Below are 27,998 nucleotides of genomic sequence, written 5' to 3' on the forward strand. Positions count from 1 at the left end.
TTATAAGAAGCCGTAAGTCGAAGGCTATGCAGTAATAAGAAGAATGTTAAGAATTAAAACGTTTGCGAGTCAACTATTTTGTATGTCTATGGCTAATGGCGTTGGGAAGCGAAAATAACTGCTGCGATAAACAACGAAAAAATAATAGCTAAACGTATGCGTATTTACCTGTCAACCCACTTTTTCTCTATCTAGCAGCTTATCAGTACGTCTTACACCATTACAAGCCTAACTTTGTTCTCTTCTATATATCTGCATATATTATGTCCAGATATGTGGATGCAATTAGCTTGATTGGATGTTTCCAAATAAACATACCCTTCCATTGAACATAAACGTTTTCAATGTTGTTCATTCAATGTTCAACGCAACAAAAGAAAGCGTGCGAAAAGTCTTTTGTATTGTAATATCTATGTAAATTGTTTTGTGATCTAAGTTGACAACAAGCATAAGCATTGTTTGATTGAACATCTACTATAAACTAGTAATAGGGTATTCGTTATAGGGTGTGAATCCTAGCCCATATGTCATAGGATGTCAAACGCCGATCAGGCTTTAAGAAACTAAATTCAATTACTCTGAATGTCATGTTACATGCAAAAGCCTAATTGTGGTATTCCATTTTTCAGCAATGTTGAATGTCTTTTTTTTTTATTCCTTATATAATGCCATTTTCTAGCTTGCAAAGATGGTGGACTGCTTCTTATTTTCTCTTTGAAAATAACGATCACACCGAACAACAAAGCTTTTGCCAAGTACGAAATAGACTGAATAGCAACGCATTGCGGTAACAAGGAGAGGTGGTTTGAATCGTGCTGGATTTCGGATACCGTTGCTCAGACCATGCTTGCATCAAGAGAGTCTCGGAGCAAAAACACAGGGCGGATGCGGATCGAGAGCAGTTTACAGAACAGAGTATATAGGAGCAAGTTGACGAATATTAATTATGTCTTTTTTCAGCTCTCTAACGCCAGCCTCCGTTTTCTCCACCAATGGTGGTTGCTATGTTAAGGCCGAAATAATTTTGCACGTGGTGAATTATCCACTTAAGGTGCTTCTAAGAAATAGCCAACGACAGAGATGACGACGGCCACGACGACGACAACAAGGATAAGTTAGATAGGCTCGACTATATGTGGAGAATATCAACGAGTATCTAATAACACTGTCATGTCATTCACGCAGACTCTACGGGAGATTAGGCCATCGATAGGCGTCATGGGCGGGATACAGCGCAAACGAAACTGCACACTTCTAATAACCAACGTTCTTATCGTTCCGACTGAGAAGAACGACGTCTCGTCACACCTGAACTATCTAGACTGATATACGTCGCACTACTTTTAAAGTCATGTTGCTCTTGCGGTAGTACGAGGCACATGCTCCCCCTATTGCTCCTTGACCTTTGCTTAGCGACGGTGACAGCGGCTTCAAAAGCGGCTGCAGTGCTCGGGCTTGCTGACGTTTACGGGTACATGGCAAAGGCGTGTGGTTCTTTGTATGTTTATCTGCGAGGACGTGGGCCAATCAGGAATAGCAGAGGGTTACGGCGAAAGAGGGAGATAGGCACCTGCAAAGAAGCGCTGGCGAACTAAAAGTACAGGCTGCTGTTCGCCGAAACAGAATGTGCGTTGGAATACAATAAAGTGAATCTGTAGCTTGAGAATGAACCTGCGATCTCTCAGCTAGTTCAATTAGTGAATCCCGCGATGTGCTGGTAATCGCAATGTCGACATGAATATATACGTCAGTCCGTAGCTCAGAAGCTTTCAAAGCGTATTGCGCATTCGGATTTAGCGCTACTTTTCGGCCTAGGCTGCAGACGCAAAAGGCCTTTAAAGGAACAATCACAGAGTGCCACTAAACAAACAGAATGAATGTAAGTGGGTGGTCTGGAACAGGCCGCAAATCCGCTACCGACACAATAGACTGATTTGCTCACCTTAAGGGAACGCGATTCAGTCGGTTGTCAGCAAACAAAGCAATCGTTGAGAATACTAGTGCTAACGGAACACAACTGTGTGTAAAGAACAATAGAAAACCAAAAGAATGACAGCTGGAAAAACTGAGGAAAAGATTTACGTGCAACACATTCAGTAGGTATGTGTTGTAGCGCTTAGCCATTTGTATCATCATGACGTTTACAACTTTGCTGCTGCTGCTGCTGCTCAGCGTTTTTGATAAGGGCCGTGATAAAAACGGATATCTACGAAATGTGTACTTCTGAATATTTACGCTTTTTGTCACGGAAACTAAATAACAGAGTGTGGGACGTCAACGAAATACTAACAGACACATAGAAGGTGACGGGGTAATTTAAACCAATCCTGAAGTAATAATGAAAACTTGACAACGTAACAAGAAAGTAGAACATAACACACCTATGTTCAGCCCGGATCGAACTGATTTCTAGCTAAGCTCAATTCAGTTTAAAAATAAAGGAAAATGTCTTTCTCTAGAATGGACGTTATTCCCATCTGACTAGTTAGTTCATCGATAACAAACAAAATTTTAGTAATAATATTATTTGTTATCAGAAAACAGCCGAAACAATTTTGGCCGATCCGATGACGATTACTTACAATGGAGTAGTGTCTTTCATTGAGTTAACTTTTTATGGGCAAAGCACTGTCAGAGTATTGCGTAGTTTAAATTTAATTGAAAAAGTACTTATACAAACAGCGAGTCTACGTGGCCCGTGCCTAATTGATGCCATAAAAAGATACGATTAATCAAATGTAATAGACTTATCACACAACCATGAGTAATAACTTGTTGGAAGCTAGGGGTGATCGCTATGCATGATAACAACATGTAATTACCGTACGTAATCTAATAGAACTTCTAAATAAAATAGAACTTCAAAGCAATACATATAAAATATTTTCTCTATTCAAATGTTTAGTTTCAAATAACAAAACTTCAGCTGTATCCATAGGAAGTAAAGCAAAAAAATCGTATGTACCATATCTGAACACGTGTAGCAATAAACTGATTGCCTCATCTAAAAGATAGTTAATTACACAAAAGGTCCTGCTCAGCATCGTTGTAAATTATACGATATTTTATTTCATGTATTCAACAAGATATGCTATTCTGGGTCGGTATCCTGCAAAATAGCATCGTACAGCACTTGTCTTTCATCCAACAACTACTCCCTATAGGACTCCAAAAAGTTGGCACATTGGTGCGTCCTACATATCCTTATTGTACACAAACTTTCGGCTTGATAAAGCCCGTTATGCAATCCGTCAAGGCATTATAAAAGAGGAAACACGGCCCAAGGCCTGCCTGGGGCATTGACATAGGTAATCTGGCTTACTGATTCGGCAGCTATAGTAAGGGTCGGGCGTTGGAACTTCAAAGGTGTTGGTAGGTGTCGAGATGCCTCCGGCGGTGGTCACAACAATACGTAATAGTCAAAGTTGGGGGCATCTATTAGACAATCAGCCAGCCGATTCAGCTCTGTAGATAATGGAAGCAGATAGATGATGAAAAGGTAGATGGATCGATTGCGCCTGGTCGACCGTCCGCTAACTTGTCCGTGCAGTGCCACTCTCGCGATACAATAAATGATAAAGGCAACGTTCACTGACGTGCTGTCGCCACCAATCCGCTTAGGCGTTCCCCTAATTCAGCTCGTTGGTGACCCGCCGCTGCAGGCGATTCTTTCGTAGGCCATGTATCATCGTTTCTGTCTTACTGCGCAGACGCCTTTCTTTGGCCACCCTGCATGCTGGCGAGTATTCCCAACAATGTCCTTATTAACCAGGGCACATACATAGTCGAATACCCTTTTCTCTGACCCGTGTTCAACAGGCTTTTGAACTCTGGTTGCTACTTTATACGGAGTCGGGCGGCACGGCAAACGGTTTCGACCCGTCATAGCGGATCGATCATAATTCACTAAGTGGAGGTGATCGATAGCGATTCAGTAGAGATAGGGCGGGACCGAGGCAAACATTTGCCCATCTTTACCTTGTTTTGTAAAACCACATCTCGTTCTTCTCTCGGTATTATTCTGCATAGACTTAAGCTAAGTTTTTCCATCCTTTGTCACACGCTGATACTTACGTGCAGTACGTATAATGGTGCAATACCTTTTGGTAGAATGGTCCCTGGAAATACTTGGCCATCCCTGAAGATCAGCACAGATCAGATTGTCTAGAAAACATGGAATTCACACTCAGTTAATTATCAATGCCCCTTTAAAGAAAATATTTCAATAAGTACGCTAATTTTTAACGCTGAAAAATGCTTATGTTGGCCTAGCAGAAAATTACAGAAAACAACGCAATGTAGATTGAGTTAATACAGGATTGTTATTATAATACCTTATTACCCTTTATAAGTATAATTACCCTTTATCACAAAAGCAGAAGCCAATTTTTTATACCTAGGCCAGTTCCGAGCATCAGGTTTAATATGAAAAGCTCATCTAATAAAACACTATTGTTTTATCTGATAACTCAAAAGCTATTAGAAAATTAGATTTTTATATGATATGCATATTAAAGTTTTACCTGTTGCTTGACGTTTATTGGAAATTACTGGCAGCCGATTTCAAGGTCGAAGAAGTTCCCTTTTTGACATATTTCTTCGAGCTCAGATCCGTAGATTAGCTCTTAGTGGATTTTGTCCCCACTCATTTTTCGTGTCGAGATTGTCCGTCGTGCTTCTTATCATGCCTTCGTCTCTTTCGGGAGTTAGATCGTTTATTGTCGGCGCAATGGGCATGCGCTAAGAAGCGCAACAGAAAATTACCGTATAATTACCGGAATAATACCGGAAAATTACATATTGTTGAGCAGATTTTTGCTTTCCATTTGCCAGTGAACCATCTCGCGGTGACCATTTTTCATCGCTGCGAGCATCTCTACCATCATAAGCTGCGCAGCAACAAGAGTTCGACCTTCATAGCGATACCTCAGCAGCCTCTGCTTTGTCGTTCAAAACGTATCAGACACTTAGTATGCTCTGACGTCTGTCTAAAAGAGGTACACTGCTGGACGCCGTGAGACGCATCGAGTGTATGTGTACATACAAGCTTTCCTGCGCACCATCTGATATTGGACCAGGCCAAAGGTGTGTGCAAGCCAAACATGCGAGAACGCTCCGTACTGTGTCGGTGCATCTTGGTGTTGTTCAAGGAGACGGTTTGTGGATGGATAGACTGTTCGGGTGGAAATGTCGACGGGGACCTCATTACAAGGCCAGGACGCATCCGGTCAATCAGGCGATTGTGAACCTTCTGCTATCCTGGGTGGCCACAGTAGCTAGAAGTTGTGGATCGACCACGCAGAAAGGACGTCATCGGAAAGACTAACCTGGTATCATCACCCTTGGTACTACCTTCTGGATAAGGTACACTGTCGCCGGTCTGCGTTTGCTACTGTGTTCCTTTAACAACAGGTCGGGCAGTGCATTCGTCGCAGACCTCCGCAGATAGCTTCGAAAGGATACTTCGAGGGGACAGAAGGGAAGAAGAAAAGGAATTGGGAGACGGGTAGAGGTAATGGATGATTCGGGAATGGGTGAACGAGGCCTGACGAAGGCTGTAACCATCAGGAAATGGATATGTGTAATCAACTAACGTCCGATAACATGACTTGCCCCCTAATTCCAAACCACTCCGGTTACTACCTGCACGAATACTGACTCTATGTAAGCAAGAAAGACCAATGAGCCTTGGAGTAAAAGTGGACGTCTCGCATAACCACATTATGAAGAGATCGTACAACATAGAGCATGTAAATTTCCTTTTTGATGACCACCATTAAACGAAACTTACCTGTCAGAGGTACGTGCTACAGGAGAAAGATCATTAACAAATCGTATGACATAGATAAACACATCCACTGAATAAAGTTGTGGGTCTAATGTGCAGTGAAAAAATTTTACTTATTACTGATAATAAATGCTCGTTCCAAATACGCTTAATATTCAGTACTGTATATATAGGTAGAGCACCGTAGCCTAATATGGCTTTCAGCGATTTGTTTTACCAACTATTTATCAAAGTATCCCGCACCGAAAAACGTCTAAAAGATATCTTGCTGTTTTTTTGAATGGGACCTAAAGGTGTAATCGGTAGGAGTCCTAGTGCGCTGAACCTCGTGCAAGCGGAAAAAGTGACTATTAGTATATTATCACGTTGATGACAGATGTATATGTGAACTTCTTTTGGTAGATCTCCCATTGCCTTTTCTATTTTGTAAGAGACCAGGAGAGATCACACGGTAGCCGATTAAGCTAATCTGTACAGTAGCGCAGATTGTTGATCTTGATTGACGCTAGAAAGACCTCAAATCATTTTTAAATAAGTAACAGAACACAACAAGTTCCTTCGTGAAGATTGACTCAAACGATTATGTCCTCTGCTACATTCTTCATTTACTCCTAATTAGTTTTGTTAGTCTATAATTAATTAACGTACCATAACAAAAATGGTTCGTTGACTAACAAGACAGCAGAGGTTGAACGCTAGATGGCTTGCCTATCTACGTACGAATGTACATACCGAACGATGTGGGCCATATAGAGGGTCCGTAAGACTTTGTCGTAGTGCTTTTCATACTACAAGCTCTATGCTGACAGTACACCGACACATTGGCTGGCTGGTGTATACACAGTATAATTCTGTTTACTCTATTGTAAAACACAACCTGCATATATTCAATAGCGTCACGGGTACCAAACCAGCGTTCATGGTGCTACGCAAATTGAGCAGTATATGAAAAACGGTAAAGCCTCTCCTGGGATTTTTACTCTGAAGTTTTTAGATCTAGCGAACAAACTGAATAGGATGACCACTGCATTTTAGTATGTATCCTCTGCTGTGTCCAATTAGTCTCCTCGTTGCTTAAGGTCCCATAGCATTCTGCACCTATTGTAGGTGTATGTTTCATTTGCGCAGACCTGCCGTTAGACGATTCACCTGTTTTGGCATCTTTTTCCGTAACAGGCATTTTGGTTTGTTAATCCGTGTAACTTTCTCGCGCTGATTATATAGGAACTTTTACCTATTTCAGATCCAGTCTGTCATCACTTAACCGACGACATTGGAAAAGCTCGCTAACAGAGGCGTAACTTGGCACCCCCGGATATTGTGCTTCATAAGAATCTTGATGACAGCAGCAGTTCTATCGTTTAACAGGCCAGTCATGCAACTTATGCGAATGCGTCCTTGCTACCTCTCAATTTCCTGTAATATTCCATTTGATGTATACCCGATAACAACCCCATTCTTATTTCGATTTGCCGATTTTTATTATTATTTGATCTACTATGGCACCTACAGACTCTAATCTAAGGATACCATTTTAATGGTACACATATCTTCGTCACTTTAGTAGTATTACTTGTTTTGCTAGATAAAAACAGCCAGCAAAACTATTTCAAGTGATATCCTGGTATTAATAAAGTTATCACTTTTTAGACATTCACATGACAAATACTGGATATGATAATACAACACGCAGGTCCCTCCACTCATATTTTATATATATATATATATATATAAATATATATTATTTATACATTTCACCGCGTTCATAGCGTCGCGTGAATGTTACGCCCGTTGTATTCGTTCTCAAAAAACCTCTATTTATTGTAAAAGGATATTGTTTTTCGTAAAGCTCTAACTTACAACTTTTGGGCTTAATTTAGCTGAACACGTCACGACCCGTAACGAGCGTAACTTTTTAAATATCAATTTTGTCAAAATGATTCTCTATTAAACGATTTCGTTTTACAAAGCTGATTATTAAATTAGATAAACACGCCTTTCGACACAACTCGGTAATCTACGTCTGGTGAACTGTGCTCCAGCTAATATTATTTTGTAGTAGTCCATTTTTTTTTATTGCATCTATTGACGCTGTAATGAAATAGCAATCCAATAAATTGTTTAAGTTTGCTGTTTGTTGAAGTTTAAATGAGTCTGCTGGCTTCACGATGACGGAGAAGCTAAAAGTAGCGCTTTTTTCTTTTTTAATTTCACCTTTCTTCTGCTTCGCTTTTTTTTTTACTCTAAAAGGAACAATTAGCAAAACACGTGTAGATGTATATGCTCGGCTGTCAATTACAAACAGGACAGTTTGGCCGCATCATCGACTAGGCCTTAGAGGTGATCATCAACATGGCCAGCTTGCGAAAATGAAAACGTTAAAGAGAATAAAAGGATGCTAGAACTATGAGGGCACATAGCGTACAGGAGTGTGTCAACCCTATTTACTTGACACCGTTGTTCGTGGGAATGGATCACGATATTTCAACTCGTCCTGTCCTGATCCTAAAAGCTATCCACCAATGGTTTACTAATTAAACGAATATTTGTTTCACAAGTCGACTGTCACTTAAAAACGTTAAGGTACACATACGTTTTCCTTCTCATAAAAACGACCACAATACTGTGGTATAAATTTCATTGTAATAACATTACAAAGTAAAAAATCTCGTCCTCGATGTATATCTCCACTAAATGTGATGTCCGTCTACCACCTCTTGATCAATCCAAATGTTCGATATATTTTAATAACACTTTAAAGAAGTGCTATATTGTAGACAACTAGATTGGCGTAGAGGATTGACTAGATTCACGTAAACTAGAAGAAAACACTGCATCATTACTTTTTATCGTTCTTTTTTATAGCCTAACTTTAACTTTATTTATTTAAATTAATCTTTAATAACATTCTCCTTCAAATCTTTTCCAGAGTAATAAGATATCACGTTAACCTGTCTATCGACTTAAATCGTATTACCTATTACCAACATGTTCCTGCCTGCATGAACATTATGCACAAAATATTCCCTGAAGTAAAATAGTCAGAAAAATACGAAAAAAGCGCATAAATTGTATGTAATATTTACAGACGCGTGTATAAAAATAACACTTATACGAAAACCATTAACATTGTCCGCATTTATTCTGTGACAAATTCGTACTAAAATACGCTTCTCTCTTCCGGTGTCGAAATGTTTACAAGGTAATTAGTACGCGTAGGACTAACTTTGTATATTTTTTAATCCTTTTATATACTTTGAACAATCGTTGGAGTTTGTCAAGGATGAGTATTTTGACAAACATGCTGTTAAGATTACGGCTTCTATAGCGCATAAGCCTGTGTCTCGACTTAATGAACACGTCCCGACTTTAATGCTAGGCATTCATGATACATTCACGGTAAAAAATGTATCATAAGTAAAAATGATTTATGATGTGTTACTATGGCATGTTTCTTACCCGGGTTCTAAGATATGCAAAGAACCTTTGTACTTTCGAAAACCATGGACTTCATATCAACGTAGTACCACGTCACAACAACAATAAAGGTTATCAACCAGCATACCCAGAAAAATACATACACACAACCTTAGCTCACTAATTTTTCTTTGCAATCGGATTTGCAAATTGCAGCCGGATTTACATGAAGTGTAGCTTGGCCTACCGTAGATGTTCAGCAAATGAATACCGTTCCGGTCAATACACTGCTGATAACAGCGGGATCCATGAACTTCAACAAACATTCGGTTTGGTACTTCCTCAATGGCTCTTTGATGTATTTTCCATAAGGGAAAGACCATTGGCTCTGGTATGGTATGGGCAGGGTATTCAACATGACAATTGCCTTTAACCAATCTGTTTAAACTCACCTACTTAATATATATCAAGGGATTATGATATTACAGTGTTAACACGTTATTCACGTCGTGCATCTGACATTAAATCGCGCATTGAAGTATGTTTACCAATATAGCCGACAACCGTGTGAAGCCACTCGGCTTACGATAATAAATATAACCCGCGGCAACGCGACTGCTTTTAAAAGAGTTCAGGCTTTGCCCTTTTGACTTCTGCTGTATCTCGTGGAAACCGCGCCATCATATGCCGCTACTGATTCCGAAGCTGTTAATGCCGCTCAGGCTCAGTTCCGAGGCATCCCGCCTGTCGGCGTTCTTGGGCCTCTCTAGCCAGTTCGGCCCAAAGGCCGGAAAGCGATTCGAATGTCATTTATTTTAAATATAATGAGCAAAAATCCCATCCGTGGCAACAGCTTCTAAAGCAAGCTGTCCTTTCATCAGCAGATAACAACCTCTTCTGTAACCATTCAAATGGTACGCTGGGCCAGCCCGTCGCATTTGGTGTCCCACATTCGTTTTGATGTGGCAGTCTGCAACCTGCCGCGATTCGAGGCAGGTCGTGTTGTCCATCACGGCGCTGAAGCACTACGCAGCTTACAGCGCTCGGATTATGACATCCCATGTCGCTTCCCGAATCGACGCGAGCTGGACGAGACAAATGTGAAACGGTCAAGCAATATCAAGACCGGGAAAGGTTGATCGCCTGCAGGGAGCTCATGAGGTCTAACCTCATTTTTTCGAAGGGAAGGTGGGATTAGATACTAGATGGAGCGTATTACGCTCTGTACTTAGGTTATGCCGTTGGTAAATTTCATGCCGGGCGAACACTTCCCGGACCCGCCTCGTAAGCTCTGGTAATAATAGGAGGATAGGCTCTTCAACCGACGCGGGTGTGAACAGGGTTTCCATTACACATTCGAATTACCTGGGAAACAGTTCAGAAGCTTTAGTTCGAATACAGTGCTAGGACGGTTTTTTCGGCCCCTATGCACGGCGTTACTCCCATTGGTATGACGTATCCCCAATGGATCTACAGTGGTTACAACGCTAGTAATTGTCCTTCTTTATACCTCGTGAAAAACGGCTTGTCCAAGATGTCGATGCCCTTGCAACGCTGACCAGGCCCGAAACCGTCAATGGGCTCGCTGGATATCGTGTAAGTACAGGTATTCCGAACATCTTCCATTCTCTGGCGAACGCTACTTATCGAGCAACTGGAAATAGATTGCGTTTATGTTTGCTCATTGTGCCGTGTCCATCACCGGCCATGGAATCGAACATACTTCTGCTCGACGTTTCTGAGTTCCAATACGCGCTACTTTTTTGACGTCCCTTAAGAAGGCCTTACTGGGTTACAGTAACCCCAATCAATCCATCAGAAAGCGTTTCTTCCGGACGAAGGTATAAAAACCTTTCCCCTGTCATCTCCTCCAGACAACGTACTCTAATGGATCTCACGCCAGCCTTTATCGGAATTCCACAAACACCTCCGCCTTAAGGTGCGCCTACGTTGCAGGCGTTACGATCCAACGCGGTCTTGCCGACCGCGAAAACAACTCAGGGAGTGGTTTGAGGAGCTGACATAGCTGCTTTTATATATGCATATGTATATAGAACAGTCGCTGCTTTTCAAAAAGTAAAACCGCTGTGATGACAACGACGCCGTTAAGATTACGGTCTAAATATTGCATGAATTTGCGTTTACTCATTACGTTACCACTCCTACATATATATATATATATATATATACCATTATGGCAGCCGATTATTTATATATTTAAAACAGTGAAATATGATGGTATACAGAATGTTACTGGATTGAAGCAATAGTTTATTCATCATAATAATTTGATAGAATTATTTAAGTTGAGATACATCGCATCTAAATATCACTAAGGCAAACATCTAGTCAGACTATGTCCCAAAGGCACAGCGATGTCTGAATTTTTGAAAAGACAACAAGACAATGAATAACCCAGTGGGTTTCAGTCCCGGCGTACCTCAATCGAATTGGATCCGGGAGATTTTAAAATAGTTTTTCTATTTATCTCGAGAACACGGAGATTTACAAGTTGGCTCGTGAGTATATAAGAGCACGCTCTAGGTTACAGTTGTCATTCAATTTTTCTAGGTTTTACCCTTTTTAATAACTTAATTTTATTTAATGAAGAGGATATCTCATCAATAGCCTATTTTTTTTATGAACAAAAACTTTATTGCCCTGTTTCTCTCAGACTGTGTGCCTTTTCCGCTAGTTTGTTTATCATAGTCTCATAATGCGTTGGGTGTCGAAGAACTTTTGCTATTTCTGCAGTCGCGGACCCTTACCGTACAATAATAATGCATTTCGAAATATAATATGAAACCATACTAGTTATTTGAGCAATATTTTTCTAAACAATTGACTGTTATGACAATCTCAATAGTAATACTATCACGATTTTCGCAACGCTCTCGTAAACTATATATAATTTTCTAAGCATTCGCCAGAAAAAAAAAAAGTACGTTTGAAATGTATTGGGAATTGTTTTTTTTTTTTTTTTTTTTTCACATAAAATCCTTATAGTATGGTTATTTCGAATGTGAATAACGGCCAAAGGCAAAATAGCGAAAAAAAAATACTTCCCGTCAAAGAATCCCTTAAAATAAATAAAGCATATAAACATTTCCATATATTTTACTCTTCTTTTTGATCTAGCAAAGCATATCGACCAATGCTGCATTTCTAAGTGGATTTTTTCGTTTTCCGTCAACTGCACCGGGTGACTTTAGCTGCAGAATTTAGCAAACTGGGGACGTCTCTGACTTCGATAATCTCAATACATATATTTGATATGTATTTGCCTTGGCGGTATCATATCGTTGTGCGAACCAAAACAGATAAACCTTCGCACGCGTCCTATCGATGGTAGATTATACTGTGATAGAACGCCAAGCGCAGCCTTCCGTTAATTAAAAAGCTGCATTCAGAATGCTACTCACCTTAATGGCTATTGGAGATGCAAGCAATGCGTGAGTAAGCCTCGATATTAGTATACTATGGGGTAATGCACTCTAATTCAGCAACTGTAATATATGCAGTAACCTAGGGTAAGCTAAACGTTTAGGATTAATTTAATGTTTTCCCCAATGTTTGTAGACAAACGAGAGCCGATAGACGTCAAGCGATGAGCACAGCAGCCCGTGTTGCTTGCAATGTTGGAAAGCTACAGCTTGGAGTACCGCTGTTTTTCGTAAAAATTTATTATCGAACTGGGAAAATCATTAAGGTGACACTCCGCTGATTAACTGTAGCTCAGTCTAAGGTAATAAATAAAATTGTTACACCTAAGGATCAGAAAGCGTGACGGTGAGTGTCGAACGCCTACCTTACTCACAAAAAATCGAAGAGAAAAAGGGACGAAGAGGCCATTGGACACTTTTTTCGTGAATGACAACGGCGAGCTCTATCGCGACATGTTGCAAACCATCCAGAAGCCGTTGAATACAAATATTAAGTTCCAATAATAGGAGAGCAACTTGCCACACCAGGCTTGCAACAAACGATCTACCTGAGGCCATGTTCTCAAAATGGCTGACCTCGATGCGGGGCGGCAATATCGAATAGCCACCTCCGTTCTGTGATTTTACCTTTTTCGATTTTTCCTGTAAAGCTATGCGAAGGACAGAACCTGCAAAAATTGTTGAAACAATTCGCTCCCCGACACATTATATTTGTGAAGGGATTGGTGCAATTGACGCTGATGTATCCATGGCCGTGACCCAGGATTATGCAGAATGGCCCAAATAGTGAAACCGGTCCGCACCCAATTTGCTGAAAGTGATTTTGGCAGACATTGTTTTCTACATATGGCGCAGATTACGTTAGGCTAACGTATGAATAAAAAGATTCGTAGGAACTCTATTTTCCTTGCCTTTCCCTTGGGGCATTTAAGTTGGCTGGAACGTTTAGCCCACCTTACACGACCTTCTGATAATTTTCAAAGTAAAATAAAACTTGCCGATATCGTGTTCTTCAAATTTTATTATATCGTAGTATATAGTTTCGTTCAGTTAGCCCTATCTGCTAATAGTTTATTCTCCAAATCAGACAAATGCTGGTCTGATCAGCCAATAGCTTAAATTCGAATTTTTGGCTAATGGACAAAAGCGTATAGTAACATGTACTTCCTTCCAATCAAACATAAAACTTACTAAAAGTAAGCATTATTGTAAACAACTTTCTCCATGGCGTTTCCTTTCACCAGATTCATTAATACTCTGACGATACTTTCACGTGAGATGTTTATCGTCGCTTGTATTTGCTTAAAATTTAAACGCATAACTAGATCAAGCTTTCACCTTAAATTTAAACTAATCTTTGTAAGATTTTAGCTGTTGATATAGGTTTCTACCATAGGAACGTACTGCCATACTAGCAAGACTCTGATTGGCAGAAAGTGGTTACTAGCAAAAGCCTTCTTCAAGTACGTTACGTACGCGAATGCATCCAAGCCATTCCAGAGGTCGAGGGATTCGTTCTGTTTGTACCCCAAACTGAAAGAATACGGATTCACGCCGAGTATATGTATGCAGTGCAAGTGATGAAAAAAAAAAAAAAAAACGATGAGAAGTGAATCTTACCATGCAAATTGCTGTCGCGACAAGTAATAGCTTATGATCTGATGAATGCGTGCCATGCGGTAGTCGAATATTGATCTTGAGGGCGCTATGAGGGCCGTCACATCGAGAGATGCAACCCTGTTCGCGATTGTTTCTACTGTCTGAACTCGTACCTGTCTGTCTTCCGGCACCAACGGATGTTACCTGTCGCCGTTAGTTTAGATTGAAATCAAATTTCATATGGCCTTATTACTATTTGAAGTTAAGTTAACAGAAAATAGTCGATTGATGATCAGTCATTCCGAAGCTTATCTAGGATATGGAATTTGAAATCCTTCGTTCTAATATGGGAAGTTGATTTATTTTGGGTCCTAGTTAATCGCTTGAGACGCGTTCGCTTCTCTTAACAGAAAAAATTGAATTAGGTTGCAATGAGATGTCCGAACTCTTAGGCTCGATTCTACTGGTCTTTATATTCTATTTGTTTTTGTTGGACTGCAAATATTACGATGTGTGAGGACATGTTGCCAAATGTTACCACGTACGGTATGAGAGCCCGATCCATTATTGGCTTTAAACGGTATACTATAGAGCAATTGTAGCATGCCCTCATTGTAAACTCCGTAGAAATCGTGATGTAGCGCAATATGTCCAATGACGTGTCCGGGTGGAGACTCTACTGTGAGAGACTAAAGCAACAAATCACCATTAATTATCCTATTCTAGTAATTCTGCCTGTCTAATAGAGAAATTTTATGTAACGCTATAGCCTAAACTAGAGACGCAACCTGAGATGGATTTGTCAACAAATATACTACGTTCACCATAAATAGCATATAACGAGGCCTTGGGGGTTTTCTTACCATTACCCTAATAGGTGCCAACTCTTCCACACGCACGTAAAAAAAACTTGTTTGTTTTAGTTAAAAATTATGCTGGAATAAAGACGGATTCCGAAAACTGTCCTATGTACGGCTTTCAGCACGAAAAAAAGAACGTATCTGCGCCTGACTTTGAAGACCACGCGCTACAAATGCTCCATCGTATAGTCCTGTTACAATGTGCCGCGTTAGGTGTCCCTCTTTTTACTTCTATTTTTTTTTCATTTTTTACTAGATTTATACTAATATTAGTTTGCCAAAGCCACAAAAACTATTAAAAGGATCCAAATCAGTTTGGAATAGTGAAAATATCGAAAATCAAAATACTGATCCCGCCGTCATAAATTAACAAGCGACCTGTTGAGGGTTATGGAACATAGTACTCCTTCGTTGAGTAGCGTGAAGGTTCGTATTTACTAGGCGATTTTGGGAACAGCGTGTACAGCAGCACACACATCCCTGACTCCCTTCTGGGCCGCGAAACACAGCGATACAGTCACCTGAACGGTCTTTTACGTTTGCAAGAATACGACTTCGTGGTGACCCCTATTTGATCAACGAAAATCACACACCGATCTTAATTAGCCACATGACCGAATTCGTTCGAAATGCTGTCTGCGTACATCTAACATTCGTAGCGAGAACCCGTTGTCATCAACAACTTTAACAGTTTAATCAGATCGCTTAAATATAAAGTGTCGGTCGTTTGGTTGCTACGCCAGATTCCAACAGTTTCATAATGTAAACCTTCAAGTGGACCGTTTATTCTATTTATTATATTGAAGTATGAGGTCAACCTTAATATGGGCCATCATCGGTTACCATATATGATTTATGCTTTTGTTTATGTTGATTTTGATTGAGCTTACCATATAAATAGTTGTAAGGTTGAGTAAAAAAAGCGCACTCATATCTTCCCCGTTAATCTGGAAACTCCTAGTAAAACTGCCTGGATGGAAAGTAACATCGTACGAGCAATTGTCGTTAATCTCTATCGATTAGCAATTTTTTGTATTTCTAAATGTGCTGGATATATGCACCACATTTGTATAAATAGGATATTTGTTCTCATTCTAAAAGGCTGTTTTTCGGCCAAGGTACGACGCATAATAACAACTTGTTGTTGGATCGTAAAAACGAATTATTTGTTCATAAGCGCCTATTCGACTCATAACGCCTCCTGGAATATCAAGATTTATGCGTAAACTAATCATTGATGTTTCTATTATCTTTGTGAGGTCTTATATGATACCTGGCCGTGGTTGAGTTATAATTGTCTCGACAATATCCAGTTGTGAGTGGTGGAACAGAGGAATGAGGAACTGTGATGGATCTGCAAATTTGAGTACAATTAGGCGAAGATTACATTGCCTTGAGTTGCTTAAACGTTATCGTCACATAGAATCGAACGTACCCTTATGATAACCCTCACGTTTGACATCTTATGGTTAACGATATGTAACATCGCAGAACTACACATACCCAAAATAATGGATTTGTACCAACCTTTCGGTCCTATTGATGTAGGAAGGGCGGATCTACCAAAGAGCTCCGCAGTTTTCGCGATCATCCCGACTGGTGTCAGAGACGATGAGGACAGCATATTGTGTACCTCAAGTCCTAACGGGACATCTTGCTGGAAAAGCATTAGGTGCGAGCCTCCAAACGCCAAGTTTACCTGTTAAGTTGTAGCAATACATAGTACATTTCAGAGCATCGTATTATATGGTTTTATATTGTACCTCTGCTGGTTGCTATTCGAATTAATTCGCGTATACGCACATTACGATGATGGCTATTGATACGTCTCTCTCCAGCAGCAGCAGCAGCAGCAGGTCTGTTCCCTTATTTTTATAGGTTGATGACATTGACAGTAATAAGGCAGCTGCGAACAAATTACGTCGACTAGCAGAAATAAGCCTGAATAGAGTTGAAAACATTGCCTTACGCCTTTACCTGGTCGCCAGAGTGCAAAAAACACTTGTCAACTCTGTAAAAAGCAACCTGTATACAGCTGCTCTGTGCAGAATATGAGCAGGTGAGCTCAGAGGCACACATTTTCATTTGTTTTTATAACTACGTATTTTTTTACAGCATTAGCTCAGAGCTATAACTTGCATCGCACATTGTTCTGATCGAATAAGGCATCTGATTAGCGTCCATTCAATTTCATAGTGTACTCGTAATCTGATAAAAAGTGTCACAGAGATAAGAAACTCGTCATCGGTATGGTCGCTACTAAACGGTTTAGATTTTACAAGAAGGACTTGTCGTCAATTGCTATAGGCAGCTGCCATTGAACGCATCTTAAATCTTTATTGGTCTGATAATCAGCGGGTGCAGATTTTCGATTGCAAGTTGCCGATATTAATAAAATTTCCATTATCCTCGCATTAAACGGTGCAGAAGCAAGTAAGAGGAAAGGCTGACATCGTAAACCACACGTAGAAAGTGATAATTCTCTGCCGGGCGTGAGAGAATATGCACGACGTTTTAAAAATTAGGTCAGAACTCGAGAAACGATAGAACCGGGCAAAAACTGTTTTTCTCTCAATGGGATGCTGAGGCGCTGTTTTATTTAGGAACTCTAATTTGTAAGAGTGACAGGTATGGCGTATTTTATTCAGAAATTTATATAAGCTGTCATTACTGTTGCCGAGACAACTCGCTTGTTAATTTATTATTGTACATTAATTAAAAATAATTGAGAGGGAAAAATTAAATAATTTGAATTAAAATTTAGTAATCCCTTATTTTGTTCCCGCTTTTTTCTTCAACACCTTTGTTGTTGCTGTTGTTGTTTGATGAAATTACTTAAACGTTTATCATTACGGTTATGACTTGGGAACCATGTTTTTGCTTAAAACTTCAATTAATCGAGCAAAATATTGAAATTAGTCTGAACAGTAGAGGGCTTACCATTTTTTTCTATTTGATAATATTTTGTCAAAAGTTTGAATTTTCGTCCTTACTGTGACATAGCTCTTTTATCTGTGTTCCCGTAGACCCGAAGGTCAAGCATTTTAAAATGGGTAAAGTTTGCCATTATCGCAATGCAAGCTTAACTCTGTATCTTAGATTCAATATTTTCGCACTTACATTTAAGCTGCATGCAAAGCACTTAAACCAGCATTCTAATCACTCCTTCAATTAAAAGCACAAGCTACATAAAAAAAGTTATCTAATATACAAATACCAAAACTAGCCCTATTCTTGTCATGATGACGCGTCACTAACAAACTACATAGATCAAAACATGGAAATTCTCAAATCTACGGAGTTAGCAACTCTTGGATTTTGTTTCCATTGTTTACTACAGAAATAGGATCTCGTATTGTGCTGTAGAAGCAACTCTGTCTGTACTTCCCTGTCGATTAACTTGATTAAATCAAATTGTTTCTAAAATAAAAAAAAAATGAGTGTTGCTGAGCTTCAAAAAGCAGTCAGTATCGTCCAAAATTATATTGTCATATGAGAAACCGTATTTACTACACAACCTTTAGGGAGGCTCTTACTCTGTGTATGTAAAGTTGTTCCTCTATAGTTTTTTCTAATAGGTCGAAAATTGATTATCGTATCTACAGTATATTTTTTATCATTTATAGCAGGTACAGGTTTGCCTCTTTTTGGGACTTTGCTTGACCTCCGTCACCACTTAAACATATCTTGTTGATGGCACCTTTTCAAGGTGGTCTATTTATCTTTTTTATTCCGTAATCTTCTTTCTAGCTTGAAATGCTCAAATTACTAAAAAATTAGTTGTACGTCTGGTACTGCGGTAAGCATTACTTTAGATACCTCATAATATTAAAGTTAATAAATCATGCTATTAATCGAACAACCGGTCTATTGGCGTGATGAAAATTAGTGGGTGGTAATTTTGACGAAAACGTCCATCCGTCGGCACCGAGCTCCCGCACCCATAGGCCCACAGTTGGTAGACCTTTCTCTGCTAGATCCCATCAAGACGGCATCACTCAAACCCATTCAAAAGAATATTATTAGTCTAGTGATTATCATCACGCTATTGGAGGCGATAGCACACAATACTCTATGTGAACTTCTGGCGCAGAACCGGAAAGCTGGACATTAGCATAAGGACACAAAGATAACGAGCGCTTTATTACCGAGATAGCTAAAATGTCGAATTTCTTATTTTTTTGTAGCAGACATCTCTTGCATTTGTTTTTTGGAAGGTTTGGGAATTTTACAGACTCTTTCTTTATAGACTATCTAACGCACCCGGATACTTCCCCATAAATGGTCCGTCGTATACGATTATAATTAAGCTTGTTGAGAGTCCTCCAAGACCAAGAGCGACAAAAATTGTTGCCAGATAATAATAATAATCAGGAAAAAAAACACAAAAATTAGGATTTAAAAAAGGTATTATCATTAAAATTTATATGAATTTTTATGGTTTCCATATTAGTTCATAGGTCTGTCAGCGAAACGCTGTATAGTTCTAACAAAATATAGGTCAACTAGGTTCCTAATGGGAACAAATCTTTGATGCTACATTAACAACAAAGCGGACTAAGTGAATAGACACACCCTCTAGCACTAGTAAGCCATCCGGCGACCCCTCTGAAGCTCTCTTTCCTTTGTTCGATATGAAGTCGTGTGTGTGGCAGTGCCATGGCCTCTTCGAGATCGCAGGAGCTGCCTCTTTGCATGATTCCGATATATCATTCGATCTCAGCTGTGTTGAATGTTTTTCTGCTATTGAAAGGTCTCTCCTTTTCCCCCTTATTTCAAAAGGGTCCGTCAAATACCCCGTCTCCAACTGACGCGCTGCGCTTGTAGCTCTCTCTTCAGGAAGACAGTATGTACGCTAGGGCTTATTCTAATTCTCTGTAATACTCCTCCGCTTATATCCGCTGTTTTCCGACAGGCTTCTGTATGTTCTATTTGGGTTTTTAGTCCAGCGCTATTTTAAGCCCTACCGTGTTATCCACAACATAGAAATTAACATGTCAGGTCAGCGAGCCGTTCGACCGTGAAGCTTTGTACGTTAGTGATCAAACGGCAGTCAACTTACTATATCCTTCACGTGTGCGGGCTTTTATATCTTCCGCGTGTGAAAATTGCAGCCGCAGAAGAACACAGCGATTTCTGCTCCAGTTTACGTAAAACGTAGCCTGAAATATCCTGACACACTAAGATGCTCATTTATGTTCTTATTACATCCTTTAGATGCGTTTTTTCAGTTTGCATACCGTTTAGTCGCTGCCCGTTCTTGCTTATCCTATAATATTAGGATGCACTGGTGCATCACGAGACTGCTATACCTTTGACAGCTTGAAGCACTTACACTTTTTTAGACTTCACTTGACTCATAGATTCAAGACGGTTCGTTAGAATCGTAGCTCACCAAAGTTATGCCCAGCAGACTAAAATTTCCATAAGCTCAACCAGAATACGTCTACTAGATCGAAAACTCCAGCCTTTACATCTGCGAATTTACTACTCGGCTCCAAGTAAGGAGGTACAAGGAAATGTCATATAGGTCTAAATAATGATCCGTACCAAAAGGCAAGTGGATTAGGTTATACTGATCGGACGAAAAACGTGAGAACCACTTGCGTAGACCGCACGAATAAACAGCGTTTCTGAGTAGTGCCCTAGCGTATTTCTATGTTCACGTTTTGTGATGAATGAATGTAAGCCTAATGAAATGAATATTATGTACGTGACAGTACTACGGTACTACTGCGGCCGCCTGACAGCAAAAAAAAGGTATAAGCAGACTTAGTAATCCAACGACCACATTAAGTAGTACGTATTCACGCCAACTAGATAGCCCGTTATCCGTAATAGGGCATATTTCTCTTTGCGAAGTGGCGAGTATTTAGGCAGACCCCAAAACATAGGTCCTTTGTTGCTTGAACAACATTCTACGTGGTAGCATAGATAGGAAGCTCCCTATCGCTATTAACAATATTTTCGGACGTACACAGCATGTATGCCTGTAAACAGTGACGCATATAATATACACTTCGGTTTACGGAAACGGATCACGATGCATACCCCATTCGAACTGATAATGCCTTGTAAGAAATATCGATCGGCAGCAACCAAGTAGGTAACTTGGAGTTGCATCATGCGACTTAGAAGCGTTGAGTGATTCCTTAGATAAAATCGACTATTTTCAACAAACGGGTGCTTTTTTATTCTGTCAACTTCTCTATGCAAGGATTGACCAAAGCAAGAAGAACACTAGTTCTCCAACCCGAATTTCTTCAGGGTATTGGAGTAGCACAGAGCAATTTCAGGAATGATTAGCGGGATGGGTTAGATTGGATGAACCACAAAGTGATCCGTTAGCCTTTCCGTTTTAGGATTTCTCATATTTTGCCATGTATACATTATTAATAGTCAAATCTGTATCTATGCATATTTTTAACGGCGTTATATACACGTTTTCCGAGCAGGGCATCGCTTCTTTCCACCGTATGATACTATTGGTACTACATTCGTTGCTTCTATTTAGCTGATTTTAGGGGCTGACATTTTGGGGCACAATACTTTAACTTAACGAATGTGCCACGTATTGGCCTTTAAACGGTTCTGACTGATTAGCGGGTTGATAAGTCGAAGCCAATGTAGTAGCAATAAAGTGAAATATCAAAGACAGAGATGATACATGTACCTCAGTAGCGAACAAACTTCATGAATGAATACAGAAACTTCGACCCGAATACTCCAAGCCAAAAAATCGCAACAAATTCTAGAGAAGTTTTGATCTATTCTAAGCAAACTTTGCTTAGGAACTTCGTCCTATACATTCAATAAAGTTCCGAAAATTAAATAGCGAATTGGTTATCCAGTTCTTTGCCGGTTTTTCGTCTCGACAGGTAATATGTCTACACTTACGAGTATCGGTCCGGTCCGTTGTCGTGAAAATAATTGGTACAACGATATTTTACTGTTGCTCACCTAAAGCAGCGGGTCTCTAGGCACAGGTAGAAATAAATGTCTATTTTGTCCGAAACCTTGGTATAAAATGTGATCTATTAATTGAAAGCTATCAGCATCTCCGTCGACCTGTAAAGAGCAACATATAAACAATATTGCGTTGATCACGTCCTTTACGTGATATGAATTGTAAAGGAAGGCGAGAATGAAAGTTGTGTTCCAATTATAATCTGTCGTCTGCATTAAATCTTTGATAAACGGACGCGTCGTGATGAACAAATCGAAATTCGAGATGTTAGAGAGCTACGTATGGAGCATATTTGTTTAGTAAACAGATCCCGAGAGACGTTTCGACTTTTAACGGAATACCTAAATTTCCACTAGGGAACAAAGACGAGCGTTACTGTGAAAAGACTTCGGATAGCTGAGGGATTTAGGTCTGACCTGGAATATTTGGGACGCCACGTATAAATGACTTGTTCACTGTTTCGACGTTTACATGATAATAAGCGTTTACTCATACCCTGTATGTACACGCTTTAGTAACGTGGACAATTTTATGAAATCTGGAATAGATTCGCTATTTGGTCGTTATTACCGGTACCGACATGACCATTCAGAGAGGTTTGGCCCTAAGCTTGAGTCGGTCAAGAATCGGCTATTTTGATTACATAGACTCAGTGGTTTGTGTTATAGCGAAGTTCAACTGTAATCGCCTATCGTTTGGTAGATTTACGCTTTGAGGAATACGAAGAAATTCAAGCACGTAAAATGATGGCAGAACCAATAGCAAAAGCTTGTTAGCTGAGCGCATCTTGCGCGCGTGAAATCAACTTTTTTCACCAGGTATCTATGGCCAACAACATAATGAAATACTACGACCATATCAATCTGGGTTTTCGTTCAGAGTATCTTTTTATACTGAGTTGGTACGAGTTGGCTCAAATGACCTCGTACAATATATACTCGACTCCATTGTATTGTTATTTCCCATAATTGCAAATCTATATTAGTGTGAAAACTAAAGCTTAGCAGCTCTAAGCCCATATATTTGTTAGCATCCTGTTGTCGATGTATCTGGCAACTTCTCATCGTCACGGATCGCATCTAAACGTCATGGCTATGTGCCACGTACTCATTTGCTGCTTCAAGTGGCCTTTGAAACTATCCTGTCGAAGGATTAGCTGTCAAAGCAACCGCGATAATACGTATGGATACGTACTCAATTTGCCAATATACATAGGTTTCATAATATAAGGATTGTACACCTTTCTGCTTGAAGTAGTATAGGAAACCTAAATGCAGATCAAACGAAGCGTGCGTCGCCAATATAGATCCCGCCATGTGATTTCATGTATAATTCGTACACCGTTGCGGGGAAAAAGCCAAGATGTTGACCTTCTCGCTAAATCTATTCGTAACGTGTCTTTAATATACAAACGTGCTCAACGTGCCTTATTATAAAATAAGGTAGAATTAGACCCGGATTAACAGAATTTTGACTTGCGTGGCAAAGTAATGGACGACACTATCAAGCGTTCCATTTTTATTGAATGGCTGATGATAGCCAGATCGGGCCGTTTGTCTTTTTCAGTCACGACCAGTTTTGAATTTCCTTTGTCATAGATATCGAACCTCTTCGAAGCCTACAGAGCAGATTTCCGTATATGGCAAGAGCGTAAAGCGGTTAACTGCTTTTAGGAGATCGCACTGTATAGGGTAAGTTCATATATTTACGCTGATTTGATGATCCGCAATTTATCTTATCACGTGTTTGTATTATACCAATACAGATTTCTATTGACTTAACATTTGCCTAGGTTTGCATTAGCCCTGTAAGAAGCCTAACCGTTTGTCCAATGAACCCAGTGTCTCATATCGATTTTAGGAAGCAGACGTGAAAATACCGCCTGATCCTTTAGTGCTTCCTTAAGGGCCTTCCTTCTATCTTTAAGTATAATCTATTATCTTTATCGCTCGATTTATTATCATTTCATTTGTGAGAGGACTGAGTGTCGTCAGATGAGAATTTCAAGATGGCTCAGCCTATAGTGTAATTGTTTAAAGCAAAAGAGGACAGATTACACAAAGAAATGAATTTCTCAGAAGGCTACCCTGAATAGGATAGTCGTGCAGTATTCTCATGCGTATCGCCAATCGTATTTAAGAACTTCTTAGCGAAGAAGTGCCGATGCCAAGCAAATCAGTTAACAGAGCGACAATCGCTCTCTCAAGCTTCATTTTAAGCTTGGTATGTAACTAACCGTTTAGTTCTGATTTTTTTTTATACTTTCCCACTTGTTACCTCCGATCGTCGATTTAGTACGTTGTCCTGGTATACATACCTCATCCACTCTGCCGCTAATGTACGTCGTGTTCAGTTGACCTTTTCCACCGGTGACGTTTGCGGGTGTATCCGATGCCGCCATTGCCATTAAGTCTTAGTCCGGTGGCAAATAAACATCCGTCAATACGACTCTGGCAGGGGCACTTGAATTGTCCGATCTAACACGGCTTGTATACAGCTTATATATGGCGTATCAAGATATTACAGGTGTATATTACTTTGATATTGTTTACATGGAAATCGCTAACATTTTTAGCATGCCCGTCCAGTGCTACGTTATAATATTTGGCATTTTAAGGCTGCATAGTAGACGCACTTCACCAGTCATTTTCGGCCGGACGATTTGCAGTTATATCACTTTCGTTAGAGTTAGGGCCGTGACAATCAGTGACATCTACTGTATAATCCATACAGAACAATTCCATGGACACGCCTAACAACAATCGAGCCACTCAAGTCAACTTTAGCCAATGAACAACTGCTGATCGAACAAAACACCAGCAGCGTGCGTTAACTACGCGGTATAAACTATAGTTTTTCGAAATAGTTCTGCGATCCATTCGATGCTCTCAAACTTAATTTGGTCTGTTCGCTTCCTTTTCTTTAGAACGTGGGTAGTCCGCTAGGTTATGTTTGTAATGCAGTACATCAAAGACAACTTATCCATCTGTCACTGCCTGCTAAAGCAGCAAGCAAAGAAAGGGAAATCCAACTCTATCTTGTCCACTTCGTGTCCTAACTGGAACAATCGATCATGAATCAGTTGAAGGCAAGCTTTACTGCCGCGTACGAACATTTTATGGAACACAGATACTAACAAGAACTCTTATGCTGTTCTAGTTGATCCTGGCCTTGATTTTAAATTGGCCTTTGTGATTTGTATTTTTCTCAAACACTCGTTGGCTGTAAAGGATTAATAATAGATGATAACGGGAAGCGACATCCAGACGCCGGAGAGACTGTCAATTTCTTATGTCGGACTCGTCTGGAAGACTAGATAGATTTAACCTCTATAGAGATCTATCTCGATATCATCGATCTTGATCAATATCATCGATATTGATGAATTTTGATTAGCATATTCAATGAGTAAATGAAGGTCTATCAACGTTGAACTTGTAAAACTGGCAACTTATAACTTCATTGTACTAGTCCTCTATCCGTCCACTTTGAAATTTGGGTTCAAATTGAAACAAGACTGACGCGTACTGATTGTGGTTTTCATATTGTTCTTTCACGACTATGTAAATTTCCACGTATTTCCTAAAATCGTTCGGAAACTGTGTATTCCATGGCCTGATCTCTTGCGGCATATGGAATAGGCTATTTTCTCACAGCCTACAACTAAATGTCTACAGCTACGACACTTCTGTTGCATTCTAAAGCTTTTATTAAATATCATATTGTAGTATTAATGCAGACAAAATTGGTCACAAAAATTCGTGTTCATTTTGCAGAGTGACTGATTCGAACCGAACGGACTCGGCCTTTCGTTATGAAGTATCGCATATTGCCTGTGAAATTTAATATGAAATACTAACGATCACATTAAAGAAGAAGCAAGTATTATCATCTGTGCTTTGCCCGACCATATCTTTCCAACAGCCCATATCCGTTCCTCTTACTTACTTACATACACGTATACAGAATGAATGTTTGTCGTCAAAAGCTCGCTAAACGACGTTGAATGACGCGCACGGAACTACCCCGATAATCATAATACTGAATAAGTATACCGTAATATGTATGCAATCGATGAAGCACCGTCTTATGCAGAAGACGGTCGAACGTTTGTCAACTATGAATGACACTTAAGCATATGGAGAAAAGTTTAACAAAAAAGAGACATTTTGCTAGGCAAGGCGAAATGGTAACAGCACTACAGCGCCTCTACGTTTGAAAGATAAATGTTTCGAGTTTTACGTCTGGTACTGCCGTTCGCTTCGAATTTATCCCACTACGTGCCGCAAAACTAGTAGGCAAACCCGTTACCGCTACGCTATCGCAGGGGCCGGGTTGAAAGACGACACGCGTGGCGCCACGGCCTGCCGAGAACAGCGAGACAGGTGTTTAACCGTTAGGGCGCTCGATACAGAGGTATATCGCAGAGTGCGTCCGTTTATTAGACCGTACTGTCTAGAATCATTAGGTGGTAAGCTTGTCATTTTACGTAAATATCAACTACGTTATTTACACTGTATGAGTTATTTGCCGGTAGTGTGAACATAGAGAAGTGCGCGCGCGCGCGCGCGTTCATGTGTGTCTGTTAGTTTCTATCGGTATCCTTATGAGGAACGTGTTGTGTATATACCTAGATACTCCTGAAAATACCACCTCGTCTATGCTTTCTATTGTCCGAATAATTTTTTAAACGCTACTCGTTCCGAATGAGGAAGACAATCGAACAGTGTTAAATGCACCTTTTAAGAAACCAAATGACGCATCTACTATAGCTAAAGGATAGAAGATACGCTATATTTCTTGTTACAAACGAACTTTTAGCACCTTTTTGAGAGAGGAAAAGATCGTTAAACATTTTACATCTTGTTGACCAAATGGAATTGTCATCCGATCGTATCATGTAGAAAAAGCGATAATTAAAGTTAAAGTGCCAATAATGTAGGGAAATGTAGTAGAAAAAAATGAATGAATTTCTCAGATACGAAAAATAAACCATTGGTACAGTTGCCGACAATCGATGGTGCTTCTTCTAGCTTATATGACAATTACCCAGTCACTAAAAAGCCCATTTGTACTAAATCTTGGGAACCTAGCAAATACGCGAGGAGTTCGTCAATCGAGTTACTTTGGCATGTTCAAGAACTAATCGCAAATAGTTTGTTTGACGCCAAACCTGACTGGGGAAAAAAGCAGAAATTCTATGAACACAGTTCAACGCTGGAAGATTAGGTCCTGTAAATACCACCATTAGCCATGACACCACGCGCAAAGATGCGTGTTGAAAGCGCATTTTTGTTTTTTTTTTTTTTATAGGTGTTTAAGGCGGATTTTCATTCTGAACTTAGGCTCATTTCATTCAATGAAGCGACCCTCACAACTGGGGTAGTTTTTATTAAGCGGCTTCTACAGCATAATACAGAAAATAATCAAATTTGCACAGATATTTTTTTCACTTTCCCTACCAACAAGAGGACGATATAAAAGTAAACACGCTAGCCCAAAAAGGCTAGGAAATAAACAAGAACGGGCTTTTGGCTGTCATCGTAATCCTTGTGCAAGCGTCGCCTCTTCTTTTATTCGTTTGTTCCGCTGTGCTGATGGCAATATACTGCCTTAAGTCAATTTCGTCTTTCAGTTTGTATAGGTAAGTGTGTTTCTACACGTTTTCAAGTTCAGCAGAGCAAAGTCACACAGCTCCGATACCGGTTATCAATGTGACTTCTTGTCTATTTCTAGCCCCACTCTAGGCAGATGCTACTTAATCATTTACTTATTCGCCCTTTTATCGGGTGTTTCCTTCAAAAGGTCGCGATAAAACTTAGCGGTGTTGGCGCTGGTTGTTACTTAAAGGAAGTTTGTAAAAGTTCAAATAGATCTACTCCAGTCTACAAGTGTTCACAAGTTGCGAAATAAGACAGGCGAAA

General features: G+C 39.9%; 2 protein-coding genes across 10 annotated transcripts in view; one reads left to right on the top strand and one right to left on the bottom strand.

The window, feature by feature from the left end:
* The first annotated feature begins 1,587 nt into the window (after positions 1-1,587).
* HisT (Histamine transporter) overlaps positions 1,588-27,998 on the top strand; it is a 63,945-nt gene continuing 37,534 nt past the window's right edge. The window contains exons 1-2 of one of the 2 annotated variants that reach the window (XM_086989398.1): positions 1,588-2,100; positions 7,032-7,206. The gene's annotated coding sequence lies outside the window, so the exon portion shown is untranslated. The remainder of the gene's footprint in view (positions 2,101-7,031; positions 7,207-27,998) is intronic. The other variant, XM_086989399.1, reaches the window with a different exon arrangement.
* Positions 7,200-25,134, bottom strand: LOC111250787 (uncharacterized). 8 transcript variants are annotated; one of them, XR_015327872.1, is made up of 9 exons: positions 24,392-25,125; positions 16,635-16,806; positions 16,381-16,461; positions 15,998-16,077; positions 15,486-15,674; positions 14,793-14,936; positions 14,269-14,451; positions 10,716-13,459; positions 7,200-10,570 (listed from the first exon to the last, which is right to left on the bottom strand). XR_015327872.1 is itself a non-coding variant. In XM_086989404.1 (9 exons), exons 3-9 carry the CDS (start codon positions 16,774-16,776, stop codon positions 13,211-13,213), a joined length of 1,068 nt encoding a protein of 355 aa, XP_086845530.1. In that variant the 5' UTR covers positions 16,777-16,806; positions 16,911-17,084; positions 24,392-25,129; the 3' UTR covers positions 10,577-13,210. The 8 variants fall into 8 exon arrangements, 7 of the variants coding, with proteins under 7 accessions (XP_086845535.1, XP_086845530.1, XP_086845529.1 ...); XM_086989404.1 differs by lacking the exon at positions 7,200-10,570 and adding an exon at positions 16,911-17,084 and having other exon boundaries at positions 10,577-13,459; positions 24,392-25,129; XM_086989409.1 differs by lacking the exon at positions 10,716-13,459 and having other exon boundaries at positions 24,392-25,117.

This window comes from Varroa destructor, unplaced genomic scaffold (assembly GCF_002443255.2).
Source record: "Varroa destructor unplaced genomic scaffold, Vdes_3.0 BEIS01000005.1, whole genome shotgun sequence".
In the NCBI taxonomy this organism is placed as follows: domain Eukaryota; kingdom Metazoa; phylum Arthropoda; class Arachnida; order Mesostigmata; family Varroidae; genus Varroa; species Varroa destructor.